Below are 23,665 nucleotides of genomic sequence, written 5' to 3' on the forward strand. Positions count from 1 at the left end.
AAACACAGCAGACCCTCACAGGCCCCTTCTGGGAGCTTAACACACAGGATCCAGGACACCACCAGCCAGCCAGTCCCCTATCCCAGGTGAGAGCCCTCAGGGATCTTACACACACAGCGCTCAGCACCACATGCCGCATCCCCCCAGGTGAGGGGGAGGGGAGGGAAGATAGGGACAGGGGAGAGAAGAGAGGGAGGTGAGAGACCCCCAAATCGACCTCCCAGGGAATGCCAAGCTGCTCAGCCCCGCCAGGCAAGGAGAGCTGTACTTACCAGTACTGAAGTGCTGGGAGACATTCCATTGTAGATCTACTGATCAGTACAGCGTAGCTACCGGCCTCGGCATACTGTGATGCAGACATCAGTAGTCCAGTCATATGTACGCCCTGGAGCATAAAAGCTCACCGACCAACTCTGGAGCTGAGGTTTTGTCGTAGCCTGCCGAGCCGTAGCTGCGACCTGCACACGCTCGATGGCCGGACTGGAGAGACTACAAGGATAAGGGTATCCAGCCTGTCACCCAGCCGGCTGTTGATAGTAGATCACAGGATCATTCATCTTGCGCAAAAAAAAGCACGGACCGTTGGGCCCGCAGGGTTCCTAGGTCCTTCTACTTTACTAGGCAAAATAAAACTGAGGTCTGTCTGCAGACGGGAGGGTTGTTACCCAAGGGACCGCCCCCTCTGGGCGGAACCAAGAGGTCTGAGTGTTGGGTTACAACTAATGCCTAGTATTCTCCTAGTGATAAGGCTAACAACCCAATGGCTAAGAGAGGAACTGTGTCGGTCGGTGAATATAAGAGAAAGGGGTGTTTATCCCTGCTGGAGGGTAGTTATGGACGTAAACGTCAAAGGCAAAATAAAAACTGATGGCTGCTTGGCAGGGTGGAGGGTTGTAGCCCAAGGGACCGCCCCCCTGGACGGAACTAACATTTCTTAGTGTTGTGTTACAACTATGCCTTGTATTCTCCTAGTGATAAGGCAAACAACCCAATGGCTTAGAGAGAGGAGCTGTGTCGGTTGGTGAATATAAGAGAAATACTTTTGCCTTTACCGTGTCTAATATCAACCCCAGATACTCTCGGCGCTGAACCAGCTACAGGACCGATTTTGACCAGTTCAGAACCCAACCGCTCGAGTTACATTACGCCCCAGGTCTGGAACCATTTGATCTATCAAGAGATCGTCCCAGGTATCCTACAACCTATATTCCCTAAGCTCTTAGAATTGTCAACACAAGAGCCAGTACCTTTGTGAATACACAAGGTGCCGTGGCTAACCCTAAGGGCAGCGCCACAAATTGAAAACGTTGGTTGCCTACTGCGAATCGCAGAAACCTTTGATGGGATCTGCAGATTGGCACATGTAGGTATGCATCCTTGATGTCTATGGACAACAAAAATTTCTTACCGTGCAAGAAGGCTACGATTTGCCGAATTGACTCCATCCAAAAGGAGCGAATGTCTAGAAAATGATTCATGAAAATTATGAGCCTTGATATTCAGAATAGGCCTCACATCTCCATTTGGCTTTGGGACTATAAAAAGATTTGAGTAAAAGCCATTGTGACCTTAGATGATCTATTGCCTGAAAAAAAGGACTCTACTGGATCTGTGGGGGTGTTGGACCTTAAGAATCGAGAGAGGGGAAGCTCCAGAATTCTATTTTGTATCCGAGACACTGTAGAAATAACCCACTTGTCTCGGATCACTTCTTCCCAGGGGGTCTGAGAAATCCAATAGCCTCCCCCCCCACCCGTGTGAGAGCCCCTTTAAAAAGGAGGGTTTGGGACTAGATTTAGGGGGGCCTCTGGGCCCAGGGCTTCTTCTGCCCTTGGAGCTTTCCTCTAGACCCGGACAGCTGAGGCCATGGAAACTGCCTGAAATTGGAAGTGCTGGGTGCTGAAGCACTAGACCTTAAAGCGGGACTGCACTGCGGAAAAAAATATTAAAAGCCAGCAGCTACAAATACTGCAGCTGCTGACTTTTAATAAATGGACACTCACCTGTCCCGGGGGTCCAGCGATGCCGGCAGCCAAGGCCGATCGATCGCTCGGCTCTCGGCTGCTGCTGCCACCATTGTGAGGGAATCAGGAAGCGAAGCGGCTTCACTTCCCGGTTCCCTACTGCGCATGTGCGAGTCGCGCAGCGCAATAGAAATTGTCCGCGCTGTCTCTGGGACCCGTGTGTGTCCCAGCAGACAGCGCGCAGGGACAGGAAGAGGCATAGACCTGAAAGGTGCCAATTGTGAGGGGGGGAGGGTTCCGATCAGCGGAAGTTCCACTTTAGGGTGGAACCCCGCTTTAAAAGCAAGTCTTCTGTTCCTTTTAACTGGTAAAAGCGCACTTTTACCCCCTGAAATCTTCTGTACATATTTATCCAGATCTTCTCCAAATAGCTGGTTTCCCGTTTCATGAGGAGCGGTTAATACCAGACCAGTTTGTTAACCAAAGAATCCTGCGCATATGTACTGATAGAAGGGCAAACCGGGACACCTGTTGTATGGAATCTTTAAGAGCATCTACTGTGAAACAAGGCACGAGGTAACTCTGCCAATTCCTCAGCAGCCCCTGATCAGAGACACTCAGCTACCCGCTTAATCTGGTCCTTTAAAAACTGACAGATACCCAGCAGACCCAGCAATAGCAAATTAAGCCTTTAATAAAGACTCCAATTTCTTATCCGCTGGATCCTTAAACACCTGAGCATTATCTACAGGACAGGCAAGACGCTTACGCACAGAAGAAATGGCAGTGTCCCCCGATGGCATACTCCATTTCTTTATAAAACTTTTCCTTCATAGGATACAAAAGTGCAAACCTTTTAGGAAGAATAAAAAGCTCATCAGGGTGATCCCTGTCAGCATACACAATTTGCTCTAGCAATGGACGCAAGGGGAAGGCCTGCAAACTGTGGAGGATGAAGAGAGCCTAAAGATGAAAAGGAAACTTCAGGTACCTCTACAGGCGGCAATTTAAATCCTGATCGGACCATATCTGTGAGGGACTGGATAAGCAGACTCTAGGATTGAGAGGCTGAAAACTGTTCTTCAGAACCTGACTCCTCGGAAGTGGAGTCCGTGGCCTGACCTTCCTCCCAGTCATTTACTGTCACTTCGTCCACATCTTCTGCCCAATCCTGTTCCAAAGCAGGTGGGGCTCAGGTGAAAGGGATCTATCCCATTTCCTTCCACCTTGGGAAACTGAAGCAATTATACCTGCTATCTTTCCTTCCAGCCCAGCTAAAGTTGATGCCAAGTCGTCCTTTCGGACGTAGGCTAAGGCAGAAGCATTAGCTGTCGCTACAATGCCCGACAACTGTAATGGCTCAGACTGGCCAGTTGCCTCAGGTCTCGCAGGAGAGTTAAACAGCAGATATATGGCTAGAATCCTCCACTACTGATGGTGGCGCAATCACGCCCCTTCCAGCTGTGCCTCCTCCACTCCTCTTTCCCGGGAAGACATGCCTGAGACAAAAAAACTTGAGGTATCAAAAAAAAAAAAAAAAAAAAAAAAACACCCCTTTTGCACTCAACCGTCCTGCAAAATACTGCACCCAGTCTTTGCAGTACACCGCTCTTACAGGACATGTCCATCCACCCACAGTGACTCACGTGCCCAGTTGACGCCGCTCTGTGTCCCTTCCAGCCTACTCACAGTAGCATAAGCCAGAAACGCCTCCTAAATATGGCCGCTTCCACCCCTACTGCGCATGTCTGGCGTGCACGCTCGTCGTGCCAATTCCCACGCATGCATAGTGGTGGGAAAGGGCCACCGAAGGCGCTGGAGTAGAAACTAGGTGTGTGGGCAGGGGGATCCAAGAGCCACCCACCTCCTGCTGGGTTTAACCAGGCCGGAAGCCTCCACGTGAGAGCCCCTGCTGAATCCGTGACATCACTGCTCCCACTGCATGACACCTGGTCTCATATACAAAAGTAAGATGCTGTGCATTTTTTATTTATTTTAATGGTTTGAGCACGTAACCACGCCAGAACCGGGGAGCAAAACACCTTGTGAACACCCGGGGAGTGGCGGCAAGACCAAAAGGCAACACCAAACTCTGATAATGCTTAGCAACCACAGCAAAAGCGAAGTGCTGGGGTCGGGCACAGTGGAATGCGCAAGTAAGCATTCGAGATGTCGATAGCAGCCAGAAAGTCACCATGATGAAAAAGTGCCAATTACACTCTGAAGTAACCCAAAAACATCGGCCTCCACAACCCACCCAGCACCCAGTCGGTAGACCGCAGCCTAAATTTTCGGCCACCTGCCTCGAGTTTGGGGACCGGACCGATCTGCTGAACAAAGGGCGGACACTCAAAAACAGAAAGCGGCAGCCTCCGCCGCCCTGGGACCACCCAGTAAGTAGGCCGCAAAGCCATGGTATAAATTACGGGAGGGTCGCCGCAGGCGTTTCTCTGATCACAGAGGTCACCCACCTCCTAGCCCCAACCATTGCAGCAGGTGGGCCCAAGAGATATCCCCCAGTAGCATTCCCAAGGGTGGAGGGGGGGAGGTGTGTTCAAAGAGAGAGCGCGAGGGGGGGGGGGAGGAGAGAGAGCGCGAGGGGGGGGGGGGAGGAGAGAGAGCGCGAGGGGGGGGGGGGAGGAGAGAGAGCGCGAGGGGGGGGGGAGGAGAGAGAGCGCGAGGGGGGGGGAGGAGAGAGAGCGCGAGGGGGGGGGAGGAGAGAGAGCGCGAGGGGGGGGGAGGAGAGAGAGCGCGAGGGGGGGGAGGAGAGAGAGCGCGAGGGGGGGGGAGGAGAGAGAGCGCGAGGGGGGGGGAGGAGAGAGAGCGCGAGGGGGGGAGGAGAGAGAGCGCGAGGGGGGGGGAGGAGAGAGAGCGCGAGGGGGGGGGAGGAGAGAGAGCGCGAGGGGGGGGAGGAGAGAGAGCGCGAGGGGGGGGAGGAGAGAGAGCGCGAGGGGGGGGGAGGAGAGAGAGCGCGAGGGGGAGAGAGAGAGCGCGAGGGGGAGAGAGAGAGCGCGAGAGAGAGCGCGAGAGAGAGCGCGAGAGAGAGCGCGAGGGGGAGAGAGAGAGCGAGAGAGAGCGAGAGAGAGGAGAGAGCGAGAGAGAGCGAGAGAGAGCGAGAGAGAGCGAGAGAGAGCGAGAGAGAGCGAGAGAGGAGAGCGAGAGGAGAGCAGAGAGGAGAGCAGAGAGGAGAGCAGAGAGGAGAGCGAGAGAGAGCGAGAGAGAGCGAGAGAGAGAGAGAGCGAGAGAGAGCGAGAGAGAGCGAGAGAGAGCGAGAGAGCGAGAGAGAGGAGAGAGAGAGAGGAGAGAGGAGAGAGGAGAGAGGAGAGAGGAGAGAGGAGAGAGGAGAGAGGAGAGAGGAGAGAGGAGAGAGGAGAGAGGAGAGAGGAGAGAGGAGAGAGGAGAGAGGAGAGAGGAGAGAGGAGAGAGGAGAGAGGAGAGAGGGAGAGAGGAGAGAGGAGAGAGGAGAGAGGAGAGAGGAGAGAGGAGAGAGGAGAGAGGAGAGAGGAGAGAGGAAGAGGGAGGAGGAGGGAGGAGGAGGAGGAGGAGGAGGAGGAGGAGGAGGAGGAGGGAGGAGGAGGAGGAGGAGGAGGAGGAGGAGGAGGAGGAGGAGGAGGAGGAGGAGGAGGAGGGAGACACACTCGCTGGCCAGACTGGGAAGACCACTGGATCTTAGTGTCCAGCCCAGGCCAGCCATTGATGTAGATCTCGCCGGAGAAAAATCCAGGAAATGAAAAAAACAAACAAAAAAATTCCCAGGACTAGAGATCCCAGCAGGGAACTAGTCCTGACTAGGCAGAAAAGAAAACTGAAGGCCTATAGCAGAGAGGGGGTTGTATGCCACCTAAGACTGCCCATAGGCATAGCCAAGTCTTTTTTTCTGCCCAGTGTCCTACTCCTGTAGGGGTATAACCCTATGGTTCTGAATAATTGAGTGCTGTGTCTGTCGAACAAAAGAGAAATATCTATATCATAAAGTTTCTGTCGAGAGTTCAGTTGTACAGGATGGTGAAAAGCAGATATTGTTTGACAAAAGAAAGTCACACCAGGTTTGGATGAAGAGCATGACCCACAAAGTTATAGAACAGGGCTTCCAACAGCTCATCACTTAGATCCTTGAGGAACAGGGGCTGTAAACAAATGTTGCGCCAATTTGAAATAGGTCAAGAGCCAGTGGAGAGAAGAACAATGCAACCCCCCTTTAAAAGGGTGTTGTGACAAAACATTCATAGAATCTTGTGGTTTATACATTTTTTTTTTACTTCAGATCAAAGTTCACATTATACTTACAGATATATTCCTTGTGATGGTTTTTCCTGTATTTGTGCTTTATCATGCAAAGCGCAGTGATAATGGTAAGTCCTGCGGCATGTCTTTACTTCACAACCAATAGTTGCTCCAGGACAATGGCACATTGTACACATCTATAAAAAAAAAAAAAAAATTATATATATTATACATAAGAAGGTGACCACCAAATTTTTGCAAATTTTCAAAATGTCAATTTGAAAGCAACTTGTGTCTCAGAGAATGGAGAAATGCTACAATTCATCCTTTATTTCAGTCCATCCCCTAACAAGGAAAATTACCACATAGCAGCTGCAGTTGGTAGACAAGGGTGCCAACTATCGTTGACATGCCGTAGTTTATAACATAGGAATAATAGTAATATCTCTTCAATATACAGATTGACAATTATCCAGCAAAATCACAGGCCAAATCCAGGTGTCATTTATTCCTTAGGACTTTTATTTCTGAGAGCTATAAACCTGCAAATCATCTGTAGAAGCTTTAAAAGTTCTCTAAGAGCCCCATATATTGCATTTCAAAGTCTGATGGTTACACTGTGTTAATTCCACCAGAAACATTATATAATCTTTCTTATTAAACCAAGACATAATAGACAGTGCTAATGGGGATTCCCAATTCTAAGACACACTGGGGTTAATTTACTAAAACTGGGAGGGCAAAATTTGATGCAGTTTTACACAGAAACCAATCAGCATCCAGGTTTTTTTTTCTCAAAGCTTAAATTGAACAAGCTGAAGTTAGAAGCCGATTGGTTTCTATGCAGAGCTGCACCAGATTTGGAATGCTCCAGTTTTAGTAAATCAACCACCAATGGATCAATCCCCACCTGGAAATGGAGCATAATCTAACAGTGTCTTATGTACGCATGACTAAGAAAGCTAGCCTATTCAACTGGAAAAAAATTAAAATAAAAAATATTCTAATCCTCTACTTCATCAATAGTATCTGGCCAAATCAATGAACCGATCAGTCATTACTTTATTACCACCTGCCCAGTATAGAGTAGGTCATCTTTTGGATGCCAAAACAGCCCAGGCCCATCAAGGCATGGAAGCCACTAGACCTCTGAAGGTATGCTATGGTATCTGGAACCAAGTCATCAGTATCAGATCCTTTAAGTCCTGTAAGTTTCGGGGTGATGAAAAAAAAATAATGGTTTGATATCAGGGGTCTAAACAGACCCCTGATCTCCCCTTTTAGACAGGGAAAGGGACAGAGGACACAGATTCCCCAGTCCCTCTCAGCAGCACTGAAGATGAATGGAGAGGAGACGGAGACACAGTTTACAATGCTTAGTTATGAATGAACAGAGTCAGTGACCACCGACTCTGTGCATTCGGAAAAGGAAGGAGTCAGTAAATTACAGATTTATCAGCTCCCTCCATCTGCTCTCCATCCTGACGGATCTGGGGCAGGGGGGACCGGAGGAGGACCCAGAGAGAGCGAGGGCCATATGGGGGAGCCGACGAGAGCGAGGGGCACATGGAGAAGCCGGAGGGAGACCCGTGAGCCAGGGGACAATCCGTGCAGTGGTGGTTGGGGGTACAAGCACCAATCTCCCTGTGTGGTTTTCAGTAAAGCATTTGACAGCCACAGGAGGGAGAGGAAGAGAAGCCACACAGGGAGATCGGTGCTGTTACCTCCCCCCACCACCGCACTGATCAACTGTGAGGCTGCCCGTCCTCCCTGCTATGACGAGGATGCCTGGCCCAATACAACAGGTATCAGATCAAGCATCAGAGCATTTACATAAGTACCGATACTTGCGCAAATGTTTGGTATCAGCACCAATACTGATACTAGTAGCAGTATAGGTACAACCCTAGTTGTAAGACGTAAGTTATTACGAAACGTGTAGGATGGAGCAACATGCTGACGTCACCTTGTTTTCGTTGTTGGCATTCTGGGAAGCGCGGGTTTGTTTGTGTGCGTCCAGCCGGCGCACACTTTTTAAGGCCTGATGTCATTCTAAGTTTGTAAGTGCAATATTTTTTATATACTTATATATACTTATACAACTAAAGCTAAAGGTTTTTACACTATCCAGTTTTACATTATCACTATAGCCTTTATATCTTTTATGTGCTACCGCATTAAGTGGAGAGTTGTGCACGGGAGGGGAGGAGCTGTGAATGACGGAGCCAATTCCATATTGTGGATGGTACAAGATTGGAGGGTCAGTTTGACAGCATGAGAGCCCATACACCGCATTTACATCTGTTGTGACCCTCTGTAACGGGGGGTCATGTTTTTGCGGTAAGGAGCCAATCTCTATATAGTTGGTGGTGGATACAACACGGCTTGCACCTTTGAAGAATTCTATTGGAGTTCAGAATTTTTTCACTTCATCACGGGTGGCTGGTTATCCAAGATGGACACTATTAATATTATTATTATTTTTGAAATATATGTTTATTTTTAATGTGCGGATCACAATTATTCATTTTGTAACAATTGGCATTTGCCCTCGGAGGAAGGGTTTGTTACAACACTGAGTGAGGGGTTTTTGGTCATCTGAAATTTGGTGACTGGTGACATTAGAACATATATGTTGCATAAGCACAAGGTAAAAATAGTTCTTTATTTTTATGTTTTCATTATTTTCCTATTTTTCTTTTTGTATAATTGGTGTACAGTAGAGTTGCAGCTTCCAAAGGGCCTTCCCAGGCTGTTTAGAAATATTTATTATGTAGCGCAGTTTGTCTTTCCTTTCTCTTATTTATAGGTATGGCTTAGATTTGGCTTATCAGCGTATGTCCCCTTTCAGGATTTAGTGTTTACTGTGTTGGTGATTAGGGGGAGAGCAGGTTTGACCTACGTGTGCAAAACACAGAAATAAACACCTATAAAATCTATTCTAAATCCTTTCAATTAAATTTAAAGTATATATAATTAACAAAAACGTGAATATTGGATAGCATCCCCTGTCTTTTTTTGCCATTTGTGCACTGTCAAGGGGACTTCCAAGCACTTCCTGTCCCAGAAACAAAGCAAGTATAGAGGTGTTTTGCAAAAGCAAGGGGATATATCCTCAGATAATGGTCACCAAACATGCCCTCATTGGATGCCCCCCCCCCCCCCGCCTCCTTCCTTCCTATAACATCAAATTTAAAATTTTCATCACCAACTGTAGCAGAGTCTATGGTGACCATGATAAATAGTGAAGCTGAATTTCCCCAGCAGGGACATAAACAGCAAAAAAGCAAAAACAAAAAAAAAACACCATAACATTTTATCCAAAACATAATAAAGTGTTGGGTTTACATACACTTTAATATGAACTAATGCATTCATTTTAAAACTGTTAAATCACACATTTTATCCTAGTTTAAAAAATGCTAATTCCACTTCCATAGAGGGGAAAAAAAAAAAAAAAAAAACACCACACAATATGGTATATACAATTAAGGCACGTATCATATTGTGATGTAAGGTTATTAAAAGTTACCTTTCCATTTCAATATGTAGTGCTGTCATTTTCTGTAAGATTTAATCCACTATGGCTACCTGGAGGAATTCTGTATACAGATGGCTTACTGATTTTCCCAGAAGTCTACACTAGGTCAGAGTTTTGGTATCAAAAATGTCATATCTGGTTATAAATTCCCAAAGGAAAATCACGTCTAAAGGAATGCAGACCCTTGCAAGTGCAACAGCTGATTGATAATTGTGAAATCACTACCATTAGATTTACTTTTCACATGGACACAAACAGCTATTTCTTCAGAACAACAAAAAGGTAGGAATCGGCAACAACCTGCAATGTACATAGATAACCCAGATGGGAATGTTTTTTTTCCCCCTCAACAAAAGTGGAGTTACTCCTTAAATCTGTAGCTTTTGCAAAAAAACACACAGAACATTTTCCAAATTCTGGAAGGAGCACCCATAGTAAAATCATATTTTTTAGCACTTCAACGAAGGCAGAGCTTGACAAATTTGCTTTGAATCTAGGAGCCAGCTAAAAAAGTTAGGAGACAGTTGTTTTTTTAACCACTTGCCTACCAGGTACTTTCACCCCCTTCCTGCCCAGGCCAATTGTCAGGGCTGTCACACTTAGGCTATAGCAGGATCAGCAAGTGGGAGGCGTATGGCTGACAAAAGGCAAGGCGCCAGGACGCAATTTCTAGTCATCATGGTGACCTGGGATTTGTCGAGCTCTGAAATAAGGAAAACGAGCCTCTGCATATAATAAGTAAATTTTGCTACACCATGTACAAATGCGTTTACAAACCACAGTGTGTTTAAACACACTGATAATTATACCCTGTTCTTTTTAGAATAATAAAGTGGTTGTAAACCCAAAAAATAAATAAATAAAAACCCACCACAAACCCTGCAAGACAAAAAGGCATATGCAAAGGTAATGCATATTAGATCATTATGAAATACTTAACTTAGATCGAAGATGTTGCAGCAGCCCCACACACCGCTGTGACTGGCAACATGTCTTCAGGAGTTATTTCCGGGTTCGCGGACTCCTGTGCTGTGACTGGCCGGAGCCGCGATTACGTTACTCCCGTGCATGAGCACGGGAGCCATCGATCATGGCACGGCTGCAGAAGAAACTGCACCAGTGACCTATTTCTTCAGTTTCCGTGCACCGATGTCAGCAAAAGTGTATATGGTAAATATCTCCTAAACTGTGCAGGTTTAAGAGATATTTACAGTACCTACAGATAAGCCTTATTATAGGCTTACCAGTAGGTACAAGTGGTGTAACTAGGTTTTCAACCACTTAAAATGTACAAAGATAGTGCAGTGCTACAGCCTCAGTAAATAAAAACAAACAAACTGAAAATGTCTAAACAGCATTAATAAAAACAAGCGATGAACAAAAACAAATCAATAATCCAAAAAAAGAAAAAATTAATCAAAGCCAGCCAAAGACAGAAAAGAAAAACAGGCACCGCTGTCTACGGCGCATGCGCCGTAGACAGCGGCACGCAGGCGCACTGAGCGCGGCATTCTCAACGTTGGAGCTGCCGCATGTGTCGGCTCCCGTGCGCATGCGTGGGAGTGACGTCATCGTAGCTTCGCCGAATGACAGCGGCGGAGCTGCGAGACCCCACCAAGAAGATGGATGCGGCGGACTACAGGGGACAGCGGCGACTTCGCTGGCTCCTGTGTCAGGTAAGTGACACATAATGGACTACTATGCGATGCATAGTAGTAGAGGTCGACCGATATATCGGCCGGCCAATATATAGGCCGATATTTGCAGTTTTTTAATTAATCGGCATCGGCCGATTGTGCTGGTAAAAAGCCGATATAGAACTGCAGTGGGACTTTGAAATGACTTCTGTATAGAAGTCAGTGTAAGTTGCCTGAGTCGTCATAGAAACACTTTCCTCCTCTCTGGGCAGGCTGCCAAGAAAAGAACAAAATGATACAATGTTTACACTTGAATGAATGAAATCATCTCAGTGTGTAGAGTTCACAGTTTAACCATTTAAGGGCCGGTTCACACAGCGAGGCGAGGCGAGGCGACACGGCTCGCCTCGCCTCGCTCCCGCAAGTCGCCCCCGTTCTGTACTATGGAACCGTTCTGAGAGGAGCGACTCGAGTCGCTCCGACTCAGAAAAAAGGTTCCTGTACTACATCGGGGCGACTTGCATTGACTTCTATACAGAAGTCCTCTGCAAGTCGCCGCTGAGCTCCCCGCAGGTCGCGGCGAGGTAAGTCGGAGACGCCTCGCCGCGCTGTGTGAACCGGCCCTAAAGGCTAAATCTTTTGACACTTGTTGCTTACAAGTAAAAATCCAGTATTTTCTGCCAGAAAATCACTTAGACCCCCCCCCAAAATTATATATTTTTTTAGCAGAGATCCTAGGGAATAAAATAGCAGTTGTTGCAATATTTTATGTCACATGGCATTTGCACAGAGGTCTTTCAAATGCATTTTTTTGGGGAAAAAATACACTATTTAAAAAATAAAAATAAAAGAAAAACAGTAAAGTTAGCCCATTTTTTTTTGTCCAAAAGTTTTGACTACCTGTTTTTATTTAATACATAGGTTTTTTTTTTTTTTTTATCTAAATCATACATACAAGTAAACTGATTGGAGGTTTGTTTTGTTTAATAAATGTTTAAATGTAAGAAATTTTTTGTATCACTTATGAAGACTGCTTTCACACTGGAGCGGGCAGGCGTTGATAGTAAAACGCAAGTTTTAGCGGCTCTTTACCATCATTTTAGCGGTGCTATTTGGCTGCTAGTGGGGCACATCTAACCCAGCTAGCGGCCAAGGAAGAGGTTAAATGCGCCCATGAAGCACTGCTGCCAAATCGCATTGCATGCGCTTCGGCAGTAGTGCCCATTCATATCAATGGGCAGGAGTGGTGGAGGAGCGGTATACACCACTCCAAACGTGCTGCTTGCAGGACTTTTTTTTTAAGATCCTGCCAGCGCATCGCCTCAGTGTGAAAGCACTCTGTCTTTCACACAGACTGCAGGGGAGCCATTTTGCAGGCACTTTTCAGGCGCTATTTTTAGCCCAAAAGCGCCTGAAAAACGCCCCAGTGGGAAAGGTGTGTTAGATCAAGGGGGATTAAAAATAAATAAATAAATAATATATAAAAAAAGGAAAAAAATAAAGAAATAAAATAAAATCGGCCTAACATATCGGCCCAAAAAAATCGGCATCATATATCGGCTATCGGCCGCCATGATTTCTAAATATCGGCATCAGCATCGGCCAGAGAAAAACCCATATCGGTCGACCTCTACATAGTAGTCCATTATGCTTTGCCTTTGCAGGGAATGAAAGAGGAAGTAAACTCATCAGGGTTTACTTCCTCTTTAACAGTAACACTTGCACAGTACCACCCGGTGGGGGGGGTCCTACTGGCTATAACCCCTTACACTACATCCACCAGCTCAGTTTGTCAAGAAGCAGGACAAACATAAATAGGAGGGCTAGATGCCGTCAAACTTCAGAGAAAAGGATTTTACGGTGAGTACAAAAATCCTATTTTCTCTATCGTTCATTGACGGACACAGCAGCTCTTCTTGACCTTATTGACGTCCCCAAGCAGCAAGGGGTGGGAACAGCGAACGCCTACACCCATAACAACCAGAGCTCCCAAACGGAGGAGTTGCAACCTTAATCAGTCGCCTGCAAAACCTTGCGGCTGAAGCAAGCATCGGAAGATGCGCTCACATCAACCTTGTAAAATTGTGTAAAAAGTGTGAACGGACGACCAGGTTGCCACCTTACACACCTGGGGGAAAAAAAGACGCTGGATGTCGGAAAGCCCAAGAGGCACCAATTGCCCTGGTAGAATGCGCCGTGACAGGAAAGGGAGGAGCTCGTCCCCTTATGGCATAAGCCTGAACCACAAGCTGTCTGATCCACCAAGACCACCAGTCCCTTCTTTGGACCAGCCGATACAAACAGCGGGTCCAACCTCCGAAAAGGAGCCGCAGCAGACAGATACACCCGCAGAGCCCGGACCACATCCAAGGAATGCAAAGCCACCTCTTTGGGGTGTGACGGCCGAGGACATAAGGACGGAAGCACAATGTCCTCATTAAGATAAAAGGCTGAAACAACCTTTGGAAGAAACGAAGGCTGCGGACACAGCACCACCTTATCCTTGGAGGATCAAGTAGGGAGACTTGCAAGACAAGGCCGTCAACTCAGAAACCCTCCTGGCAGATGTAATGGCCACTAGAAAGACTACTATCTCAGAGAGTGTCAATAAGGGACTCTCCCTGTTTTCAAAAACGGCAGTTTCTGAAGCACAGAGAGCACCAGATTCAAATCCTACGGTAGCGGTGGTCGAACCCCCTGAACAAACGTACTCACCAATGAATGAGTTGCCAAGTGACGCTGAATAAAAGACAGCTAAAGCTGATATCTGCCCCTTAATGGTGCTTAATGCAAGTTTCTGATCCACTCCTTGCTGCAAAAACAGCAGGATCCTGGAAACTGAATAAGCATGCAGACGCCACCCCATCTCCTCACATATGAAGATGTAGGTCTTCCACGTACAATGATAAACCTTCAGAGAAGATGACTTCCGTGCCCTCAACATAGTGGATATTATCGAATTCGACAGAAATCTATCCCTTAGTACCTGGCTTTCAACAGCCATGGCATTAAAGCCAGTGACGGTAAAGCAGGGTGAAGTATTGGACCTTGCGACAGAAGGTCCTCTCACATCGGATGTCGCCAAGGAACATCCACCACCATCCGTAGTATATCGGCGTACCGCGGCCGTAGAGGGCAATCTGGGGCAATCAGAATGACCAAAATCCCTTCGGCCTCCACGCTGCAAAGCAGACAGGGTAGAAGTTTCAGTGGGGGGAAAAGCATAAATCAGTCGATAATGCCCCCATGGAGTCAGCAAGGCGTCTGCTGCGTCTGTCCAGGGATCCTTTGACCTGGCCACAAACCTCTGTACCTTCCGATTGAGTGGCGAAGCCAGGAGATCCACCTCTGGCGTGTCCCCCTTTAGGCAAAGGAGCCGAAATACATCCGGATGTAGCGACCATTCCCCTTGTTCCAGCATCTGGTTTTTTGCGGCTGACAGAGCCAGCACACGCTGCTCTGCCCACCGCAGGATGTGAGTGACCTCCAGTGCTGCAGCCAAGCTCCTTGTTCCTCCGTGATGGTTGACATATGCCACCGCCGTGGCATTGTCCGTCTGGATCCTGAATGGACGTCCCTGCAGCCTCTGTGACCAACGCGCGAGGCACCGCCTGATTGTCCGAAGTTCCAGCACGTTGACCGGCAGGCGGGATTCTTCCTGGGTCCACCGAACCTGGGCTGACTGTATGCCCCAAACTCCACCCCAACTGGTCAGGCTGGCATCCGTTGTGATCACCGTCCAAAGAAGAGGAAGGAACGACTTCCCGGACCAAAGAGCCGGAGACCTCAGCCACCAGAGCAGGGAGTCCCTGACTAGCTGGCTCACTCGAATTTGACAATCCAGGGACAAATGGAGAATTGTGCCATCTTGACAGGATCTCCTTTTGCAAGACTCGAGTGTGGAATTGAGCATATTGTACCGCCTTGAAAGACCTAGGAATCGCATGCAAAAACACGATGACCACCTGTGGAACTCCAACAGCTTCACCGCAGCTTGAAGAGTCTGCAGTGTCCAGAAGCAGGCCCAGGTACTCCAGGCGTTGAGTCGGCACCAACACCGACTTCTGTAGGTTCAGTACCCAACCAAACTCCTGAAGTTTGGTTGGTTACATCCTCCCCTAATTCTGGGGTGGACGCTGCCCTCAGAAGGAGGTCGTCCAGGTAACACATGATTGCGATCCCTCGCTGCCTTAGCAAAGCCAAAATTGGGGCTAGCACCTTGGTGAAGACCCTCGGTGCCAACACCAGGCCAAAAGGGAGAGCTACATGGCACGGGGAGGAGGGAAAGGACAGGGAGAGAAGAATGGGAGAGAGAAACCCGCTAGTCCACCTCCCAGGGAATGCCCAGCTGCTCCATCCTGCCGAAACAGGCGGAACCATACTTCCCTCTCCTGCAGGGACTGCTGGACGCATTCCACAGATAGACCCATCACCCGAGCAGTACGGGGTGGCTGCCAGCCACGGCACACTGTGACACAGACAGCAGTAGCCCGGTCATATGTGTGCCCCGGAGCATATACCTGGATATACACTGGATGCAGTGTGAGGGTTTATAGCCAGAAGGACCACCCCCATGGCGGTACTGTGCAAGTGTTGCTGTTTTTTTAACACTTTCTGCCTAGCCCCCTCCTTAAGGGGCGATATAACCCCAAGGTCAAGAACAGCTGCTGTGTCCGTCGATAAACAATAGAGAAAGCAATGTTACCTTTTACAAATAACCATTTAAAAACAAAAAAAAATTCTGGCTGTATTTCACGTATTCGAAGATTAGAAATTATTGCATTTCCATTTAATTTTGCTGTACAATGTTACAAATGCTCTCACAGACAATATCTCATAATATCGGACATTTACCAGTTTTTTACCCCTTCTTAGTTCCTTCTGGATATCATCTATAGCGAACCCACCAAGGTTTTCACTTTCAGACTGAGAAGATACCAGTGCTGATGAAAACAGCTGAGGAAAGAAAAAAAAACAATTGGTATGAATTAAAATGAGACTTGTCTGCATTTAACAAAGAAGCAATAAAACAAGGATTGAATGGACAGACATATCTGCAAATAATTTCTATTATAACATGCAATTTCAAAATATAAAACTAACTAACAAATTTAGGAGTAGATAGTCAAAACGTACACTTCATGAGGCCTGAATTTGCAATCTGAAAAACTGTACGAGCTGTAATATGAAATCACTGTAAACTTTTATTCATGAAAGATCAATTTTTTCTTTAAAATTATCTCTAAATAAATATAGTGGGGAAAGGGTTAGAACCCCTGTCAGGTTGTTAATGGTATCTATCTGCTTTGGGGCAATCGCTCAAGTCCCTGTCCATTTGCTGTCAGGACAGGCAGCAAAGAAAGCCCTCAACATAGTATTTGATACTATAATGTGTTTAGAAGCTGGGAGACAATCTGCAAGTTTAGGCAGCTGCAAAGAAAGATTTAGGATGAACATTTCCTGACTCAAGGTGAAGAAATAAACTAAGGGGTTTCAGCATGATTGCACATTTAAATCACTTCAGATTAAACAATAACATCCTTGCAAAAGCTTAAATGACACATTGATGCACAAAGTTTGGCCGTTATGGGATGCTGTCATATGACAGCGTCACAGAACGGGAGCCGCACCGCCCCTCCGTCATTTGACGGTGGGCAGGCGGCAACCAGTTAAAGGCGCCAGTTTTAAAAAATAGAAAGAATTCAAAATACTTTCAAGTGCAGAGGTGGGGTTTGGAGTCTTACAGAACCCTATCGCTCCATAAAGAGTGACTGTCACTGCCTATTACTGTCACAAGGGATGTTTACATTTCTTGTGACAGCAATAACATTGATACCATTTTTTTTTAAATGTGCACTATATCAGCAGACAATATCGGCTATCGGCCTGAGAGGTTGTCCCGAAATATCGGTATCGTAATAGCACTGGAAAAACAATATCAGTCAATCCCTACAGCATAGACCTGTTTCTCTGTGCAGAAGAGCATGTTTATGAGCCCCCGGAATGCCAGAGAAAGGACAAAATCTGCATCCAGAGCTGTCCCTGTACGGTTCTAAACATTCATCCAGCCACTGTGTCTCCTCAGCCAGCCTTGTGATAGATGGATAGGATAGATTAATTTTTTTTTGTTTACCATTTTCTATAATGTCTGTCTGTGAAGCATAGTGGCTTGTACATCAGCTGTTTTGTTTTTTGCAATCGCTCTCATTAAATGAGTTAATTAGTAGATGGAGCCCTTGTTATTTTAGTCACTATATATTTCAAAGTTTATGTTCTATTGTAGTTGATTATGATTAAAGCCATGTAGGCTGAAACGTGTCAACTCGCTGTATTTGCGTATTGTACACTGTGGTTTCCTGACTAAAAGCGAGATTTTAAAGCAATATTGGTTGTGCCGATCATCTTCATGGATCAAGTATGGCCATTCATGCTTCTATGAGCCAGCCAACAGACTAAGCTAAACATATGAATCATGAAGATCATTGTATCCTCAGGTCTCATACAGTGGCAGCTGACGTCTTCACAGGACTGATTCTTCCCTTTGGTTTCTGATCACTGCACAACTGGGCCAACTATAGTTAAAATAAATATAACATGGTCTTTATATACCCCATATGGTGACACCTCTATCTTTAAGAATAGATACTAACCAAGCATCTGTGATGAGCTGCCACCTTCAGATTGCTGGAAACCATTAACTGTCCACACTCCTTCTCCCTATTGGACCTGCAGAAACCACACTTTCGCTGCCGTAAGGATCCTTTCTTCTGTGCAGAAGATCCCGACATGATTTGATGCTTGCCAACTTTGCCTCAGACTGTAGGGGAAAAAAAAAAATGTACAATTAGTCTTAAATCAGTAGTACCTCACCTAAAAAAAAAAAGTAGTTTCCCAATAGGAAATCAAGGATTTGCATAGAGGAAACATCTACATCTATAGAGCTCTGTAATTTCACACATTCTAAGTTGCAAGACAGTGGAAGAGGTCAAAGGAGAAGTCTATGGGAACGCAAAGTCCACTGGAAGAAAGTCAAATTATGCTCATTAGAAGGTCAACTACAGGTCAAGTGCATTTTTCAAAGAATTCTGAATAACCTAAGAAGCCTTTCAAAGTAATGCCTTCAGCACATGCCCAAAGCCTATGGACACAGGTACTTATGCCACATGTTGGCATACTTTACTCAAGAATGGGATCAATGCAGAAGAAATCCTCTGGGCTTGGGTCAAGTCACCAACTACAGAGGAAAACCTTTATTGACAACAACCTGTTGCAACTAGGGTAAAAACCTTAACATTTAGTCAACTAATTCCTACACAGTTAGGTTACCTGATACTGTCATACTCTCAGATTTCAAAGAAAGTATGAAATCAGGCAATTGATAAGGATCCCCAAAATGCAAATTAAAGCAGTAGGCCTCATTGGCTCAGCCATAGAGGGTCACAACCTAGAACAGTATTTCAGCACCAGGTGGTCACAGGTGTTTGTATTTATGACCTGTCAGGGGCTAAATTTTAGTTAAACTTTAAATTATGTAAATTTGGTATAACTTAACCACTTCAGCCCCGGAAGATTTGGCTGCTCAATGACCAGGCCATTTTTTGCAATACGGCACTGCGTAGATTTAACTGACAATTGCGTGGTCGTGCGACGCTTTAGCCAAACAAAATTGATGTCCTTTATTTCCCCACAAATAGAGCTTTCTTTTGGTGGTATTTGATCATCATTGTAGTTTTTATTTTTTGCGCTAAAAACCAAAAAAAATCAACAATTTAGAAAAAAAAAAAAACACAATATTTTGTACTTTTTGCTATAATAAAATATCCCCATTTTTATTTATTTTTTTTAAAAGCAAAAATGTTTTCCTTCAGTTTAAACTGAAATGTATTCTACATATTTATGATAATGAAAAAAAAATCGCAATAAGCGTATATTGATTGGTTTGCACAAACGTTATAGCGTCTACAAAATAGGGGAAAGATTTATGGCATTTTTATAAATGTATTTTTACTAGTAATGGCGGTGATCAGCGACATTATAGCGTTCAGATCGGACAAGTTTGACAATTTTTTGGGAACAATGACAATTATACACTGATCAGCGCTATAAACACGCACTGATTACTGTGTAAATGTCACTGGCAGGGAAGGGGTTAACTCTAGGGGACGATCAAGGGGTTAACTGTGTTCCCTAGTGTGTGTTCTAACTGTAGGAGGATGGGACATTATGACAGATCACTGTTCCTAGCTAGTAGGGACACACAATCTGTCTCTCCTCACAGAACCGGGAATTATGTGTATATAGACACATCCCTGATCCGCCTCTCGTGGCCAACCATGCGCATTGGCACCCCCCTCGGAGGTGTGGCGGTGTGCGCCTGCTATACCCCACTTAAATGGCCGCCACACAGCTACGACAGTTCGCGAGAACATGCTGACCTGCCGCCGTATGAAGACGGCTGGTGGGCAAGCAGTTAAAGTAGAACTGTAGGCAAAACTTTTTCTCATTTTGGTTAGAGCAAGGGAGAGTTATAACCTGTCAGATTTTTTTTCGCCCCCGTGTCCCATCGCAGAGATATCTCTTCACTTTCTGTCTGGTGGCCAAACAGAAAGGGAGATGAAATACCTGCAAATTCAAGAAAATCCTTGGGAACCCCCAGGTTACAAGAAATATTGTCCCCATTGTCATCAACTATTGTTCTCATTGCCAGTGCACCACAGACATGGCCGGCATCTTTCCCAGAGCTACTTCCAGGTTTGTGGGCTCCAGCGCCATGACTGGCCAGAGCCGCGATGATGGTATGGCCCTGAACAAAACGGCAAGAGCAGGCCGTTCCTTAGGTGTGCATCGTCAATGACGTCGGCGGCAGTGCACATCGTAAATATCTGTGCAAGTTCAGGATATATTTAAAGTACCTACAGGTAAGCCTTATTATAGGTACAATTAAAGAGGAAGACTTTACTTCCTCTTTAATCAATCTGTTTGGATAGCTGTTACCTCCCACAATTATGCCTCTCCTTTCCATAAAGAAAAGTGAATCTTTTACTATGCATGCATGATTCTTAGCTAAACCAAAAAAGAAACATCTGTCCACATCCAGTGCTCAAGCAATGACACAGTTAATTTCTCATGACTTAAAGTCTAATGCCTGGCACACTCGATTAGATTGTCAGACGAATGACTGTCCGTTTTTATTTTTGCATGATAATCGCAAATCGAATCTGATGAGTTTACTAATGTCACAAAAATTCTTGTACGACAGAATAAAAATGTGGAAGTGATGTCATATGTTGTAATGCATTTTCGAAGGTCAGCTGTACTGATTAAATGAAAATCGTGCGATCTGGCATCATACGGGAAAAAATGTTTTTCATGTCCAAAAGAATATCAGATGAACTGCCATGATTGGCTCCCCGAAAGCTCTGCATCAACCCGATTATCATACGATCGCTTTGAAAGCAGTATTTTTCCTATGATTTTCTGATCGTGCGGAGCGGAGCTTAAGTCCAGATTTTTTTTTCTTAACCTCTTTAGTAGCAACCTGTACATAACCCTTCATTAACAAGCCATTTTTCAGTGTTACGGTAGTTTGACTGGCAATTACTTGGTCCTGCAACACAGAACCCAAATTAATTTGATATTTTTTGAAAGACAGAGCCTTCTTTTGGGAGGTATTTAACTACTTGCTGCCCAACCACAGCAGTTATATTGCGGGCGATCGCCACAGCCCTGCCAGATCACGTTACCTGCTAACTGCACTGTGGTTGGATACAGCAAAATTTTGTCAGCAGGTCAGGGCCAATAATTCATGGCTGAAACCTGCTGATCGGCTGTGTCCAATCACAGCACAGAGCCCTGTGTTTACAGACACACAGGACTCTGTAAACTGATAAGCGATCTATATGTCTCTTTTCCCTGCAAAGGAAAAAAAAAAAAAAAACAGATAGAAAAGTAAAAGCAGCACGCATTACACATTGTTAGGCACATTTTTAAAACCTTGATTGCCCCTTCCAAGCCAGTGTCATAAGTACAGTGTTATAACTGATCACTATATTAGTGTCAATAGTGCCAGATTGTCCACCACCTTAAGACCCCTTTCACACTGAGGCAGTGTGAGGGGATTTTAGCACTAGAAATAGCGCCTGAAAACTGCCCCACATTCATTTGCACATGTGCTTTCACACTCGGGCGGTGCACTTGCAGGACGTTAAAAAAAAATAATCCTGCAAGCATCTTTGGGGCGGGTTTGCAGCAGTGTAAAAAGTGCTCCAAAAACACCCCTGCCCATGAATGGGTAGCGCTTTTGAATCGTCTTAAAAGTGCCGCAAAGCAGGCATTTGTCATTGTCACATGACCTTTAAAAAAAAAAAAAAAACGCTCAGCAAGCACCAGAAAAGCACCCCAAAACAACTGGCGCTTTAGCATGAAAGGGGTCTTACACAGTCACACTAAGTCACTCATCACCACCATTGGAGTATAGCGTCTATAGTAGAGCTGAACGATTCTTGAAAAAATTTGAATCATGAATTTTCTGCTTAGAATAAAGATCGCGATCTTTCACATTATACAAAAAACAAAAAACTAAACATTTACTGTTTAGTTTTATTTTTAATTCACTGAAGTGTATTTTTTCCCACAAAAAAATAAGTTTGAAAGACAGTGGCGCAAATACAGTGACATAAAATATTACAGCAACCACCATTTTATTCTCTAGGGCAGAGATATGGAATTAGCGGACCAGCTGTTGCAAAACTACAAGTCCCATCATGCCTCTGTCTCTGGGTGTCATGCTTGTGGCTGTCAGTCTTGCTATGCCTCATGGGACTTGTAGTTCTGCAACAGCTGGAGGTCCACTAACTGCATATCCCTGCTCTAGGGTCTCTGCTAAAAAAAATATATATATGTTTGGGGGTTCTAAATAATTTTCTAGCAAAAAAAATACAGATTTTACCTTGTGAGCAACAACTGTCAGAAAAAGGTTGTCTTTACGTGGTTAAACTGAACTCATTTGCAGACCCAAGTTCATGGCCTTTTTAAAACAGCCATCATTAAATGGTGGCCTGTGGTCGAAGTACAGACCAGTTTGGGCTCCTGCCCAAACTGCTAGTGTAGTGCCAAGTGTCAGCAGCCACTGGATTGCTGGGACCGCGGGTTTCCCAGCAGCGTCTCATGTGTGCACCTAGCCCCCTGATCCTGACCTTGGCTCTTTCTCTCACTCCCCGCTGGGCTGCAAGTTAGGTGCGTGACGTCACATGAGTGCCCCGCCCCCCTGCTGCTCGCAGCTTCAGGTTTCTGGCTCTCACTCCCAGCAGGGCTGCAACTTTTGGCGTGACATAATGTGCTCACCCCGCCCCCCCCTGTTGCTCGCGGCTCACACTCCTTGCAAGGTATATCTCGCAGCTTCCATCGCCTGAAGCTTTCCAATTGTGATGACTCCTGCAAACAAGGTATGTGGGGCACATTTTGGGTGAACGTCGATGGGCATATTTTGCTGTGCCTATCAGAGTGCCCCTTAATATGAAATATGACCATCAGAGTGCCCCTTAAAATAAACTAAGTAGCACACTGATGGACACATTTTATGTGAAGGGGCACAAAAGTAGGCCCATTTTTTTGACAGCTGTGAGCACAGAACAGCTCTGCACTGTTTTCATAGAATCGTGGAAATGCCAGATTAAGATCGTGAGGGGTATTGAATCGAGATTGTGATTTTTATGTTTTTTTTCATCGTGCAGCTGTAGTCTATAGCTGCGTAATTCCCAGTAAATATACACTAGGGCTGCAACTAACGATTATTTCCATAATCGATTAATCGATTAGTCGGTTAATAGCCTTAAAAAAATAAAAAGTGGGTCAAATTGATGTTCATTTTCAACCACAGTGACGGGAACATTTGGAAATAATAGAAAACTTCGTAGTCAAAGGAATTTTCAGACAATGTATGTGATTTTCGTTCAGAAATTACATTAATTTTAAAAAAAATGTTAAAAACAAGTGAAAATTTCAAGCAAAATTCTTTCATTCAGTGAATGTACAAAGATTTTTCATCTGAATATTTTCATCTGAAAATTGATCTGTGTGGCCAGCATAAGGCTCAGTACACACCTATGCAGTTTGCTTTTGATCTGTTTCTGCCATGCTTTTTGCTGTGCGTTTAGATTTTTGTGATTTTACTGCAATTTGCATTTTTTTTGGGGCAGATTAAAAAACACAAATTGCTGCAAAAATGCATTACATGCTTTTCTGCAGCTTCTCCATTGAAGTATATTGAACCAATAAAGCACCATTTTCCGTTAAAGGTC

General features: G+C 45.4%; 1 protein-coding gene across 2 annotated transcripts in view; it reads right to left on the bottom strand.

Moving 5' to 3' along the window:
- PHF6 (PHD finger protein 6) overlaps positions 1-23,665 on the bottom strand; it is an 86,608-nt gene that overhangs the window by 55,100 nt on the left and 7,843 nt on the right. For both annotated transcript variants that reach the window (XM_077492807.1, XM_077492727.1), the window contains exons 2-4: positions 18,017-18,183; positions 16,221-16,322; positions 6,252-6,385 (exon numbers count right to left, since the gene is read on the bottom strand). In XM_077492807.1, coding sequence (XP_077348933.1) covers positions 6,252-6,385; positions 16,221-16,322; positions 18,017-18,154 — 374 coding nt within the window. In that variant the 5' untranslated portion in view covers positions 18,155-18,183. The remainder of the gene's footprint in view (positions 1-6,251; positions 6,386-16,220; positions 16,323-18,016; positions 18,184-23,665) is intronic.

Source organism: Lithobates pipiens, unplaced genomic scaffold (genome assembly GCF_037356315.1).
Source record: "Lithobates pipiens isolate NorthernLeopardFrog02 unplaced genomic scaffold, aLitPip1_a1.2 Scaffold_1, whole genome shotgun sequence".
NCBI classification, from domain to species: domain Eukaryota; kingdom Metazoa; phylum Chordata; class Amphibia; order Anura; family Ranidae; genus Lithobates; species Lithobates pipiens.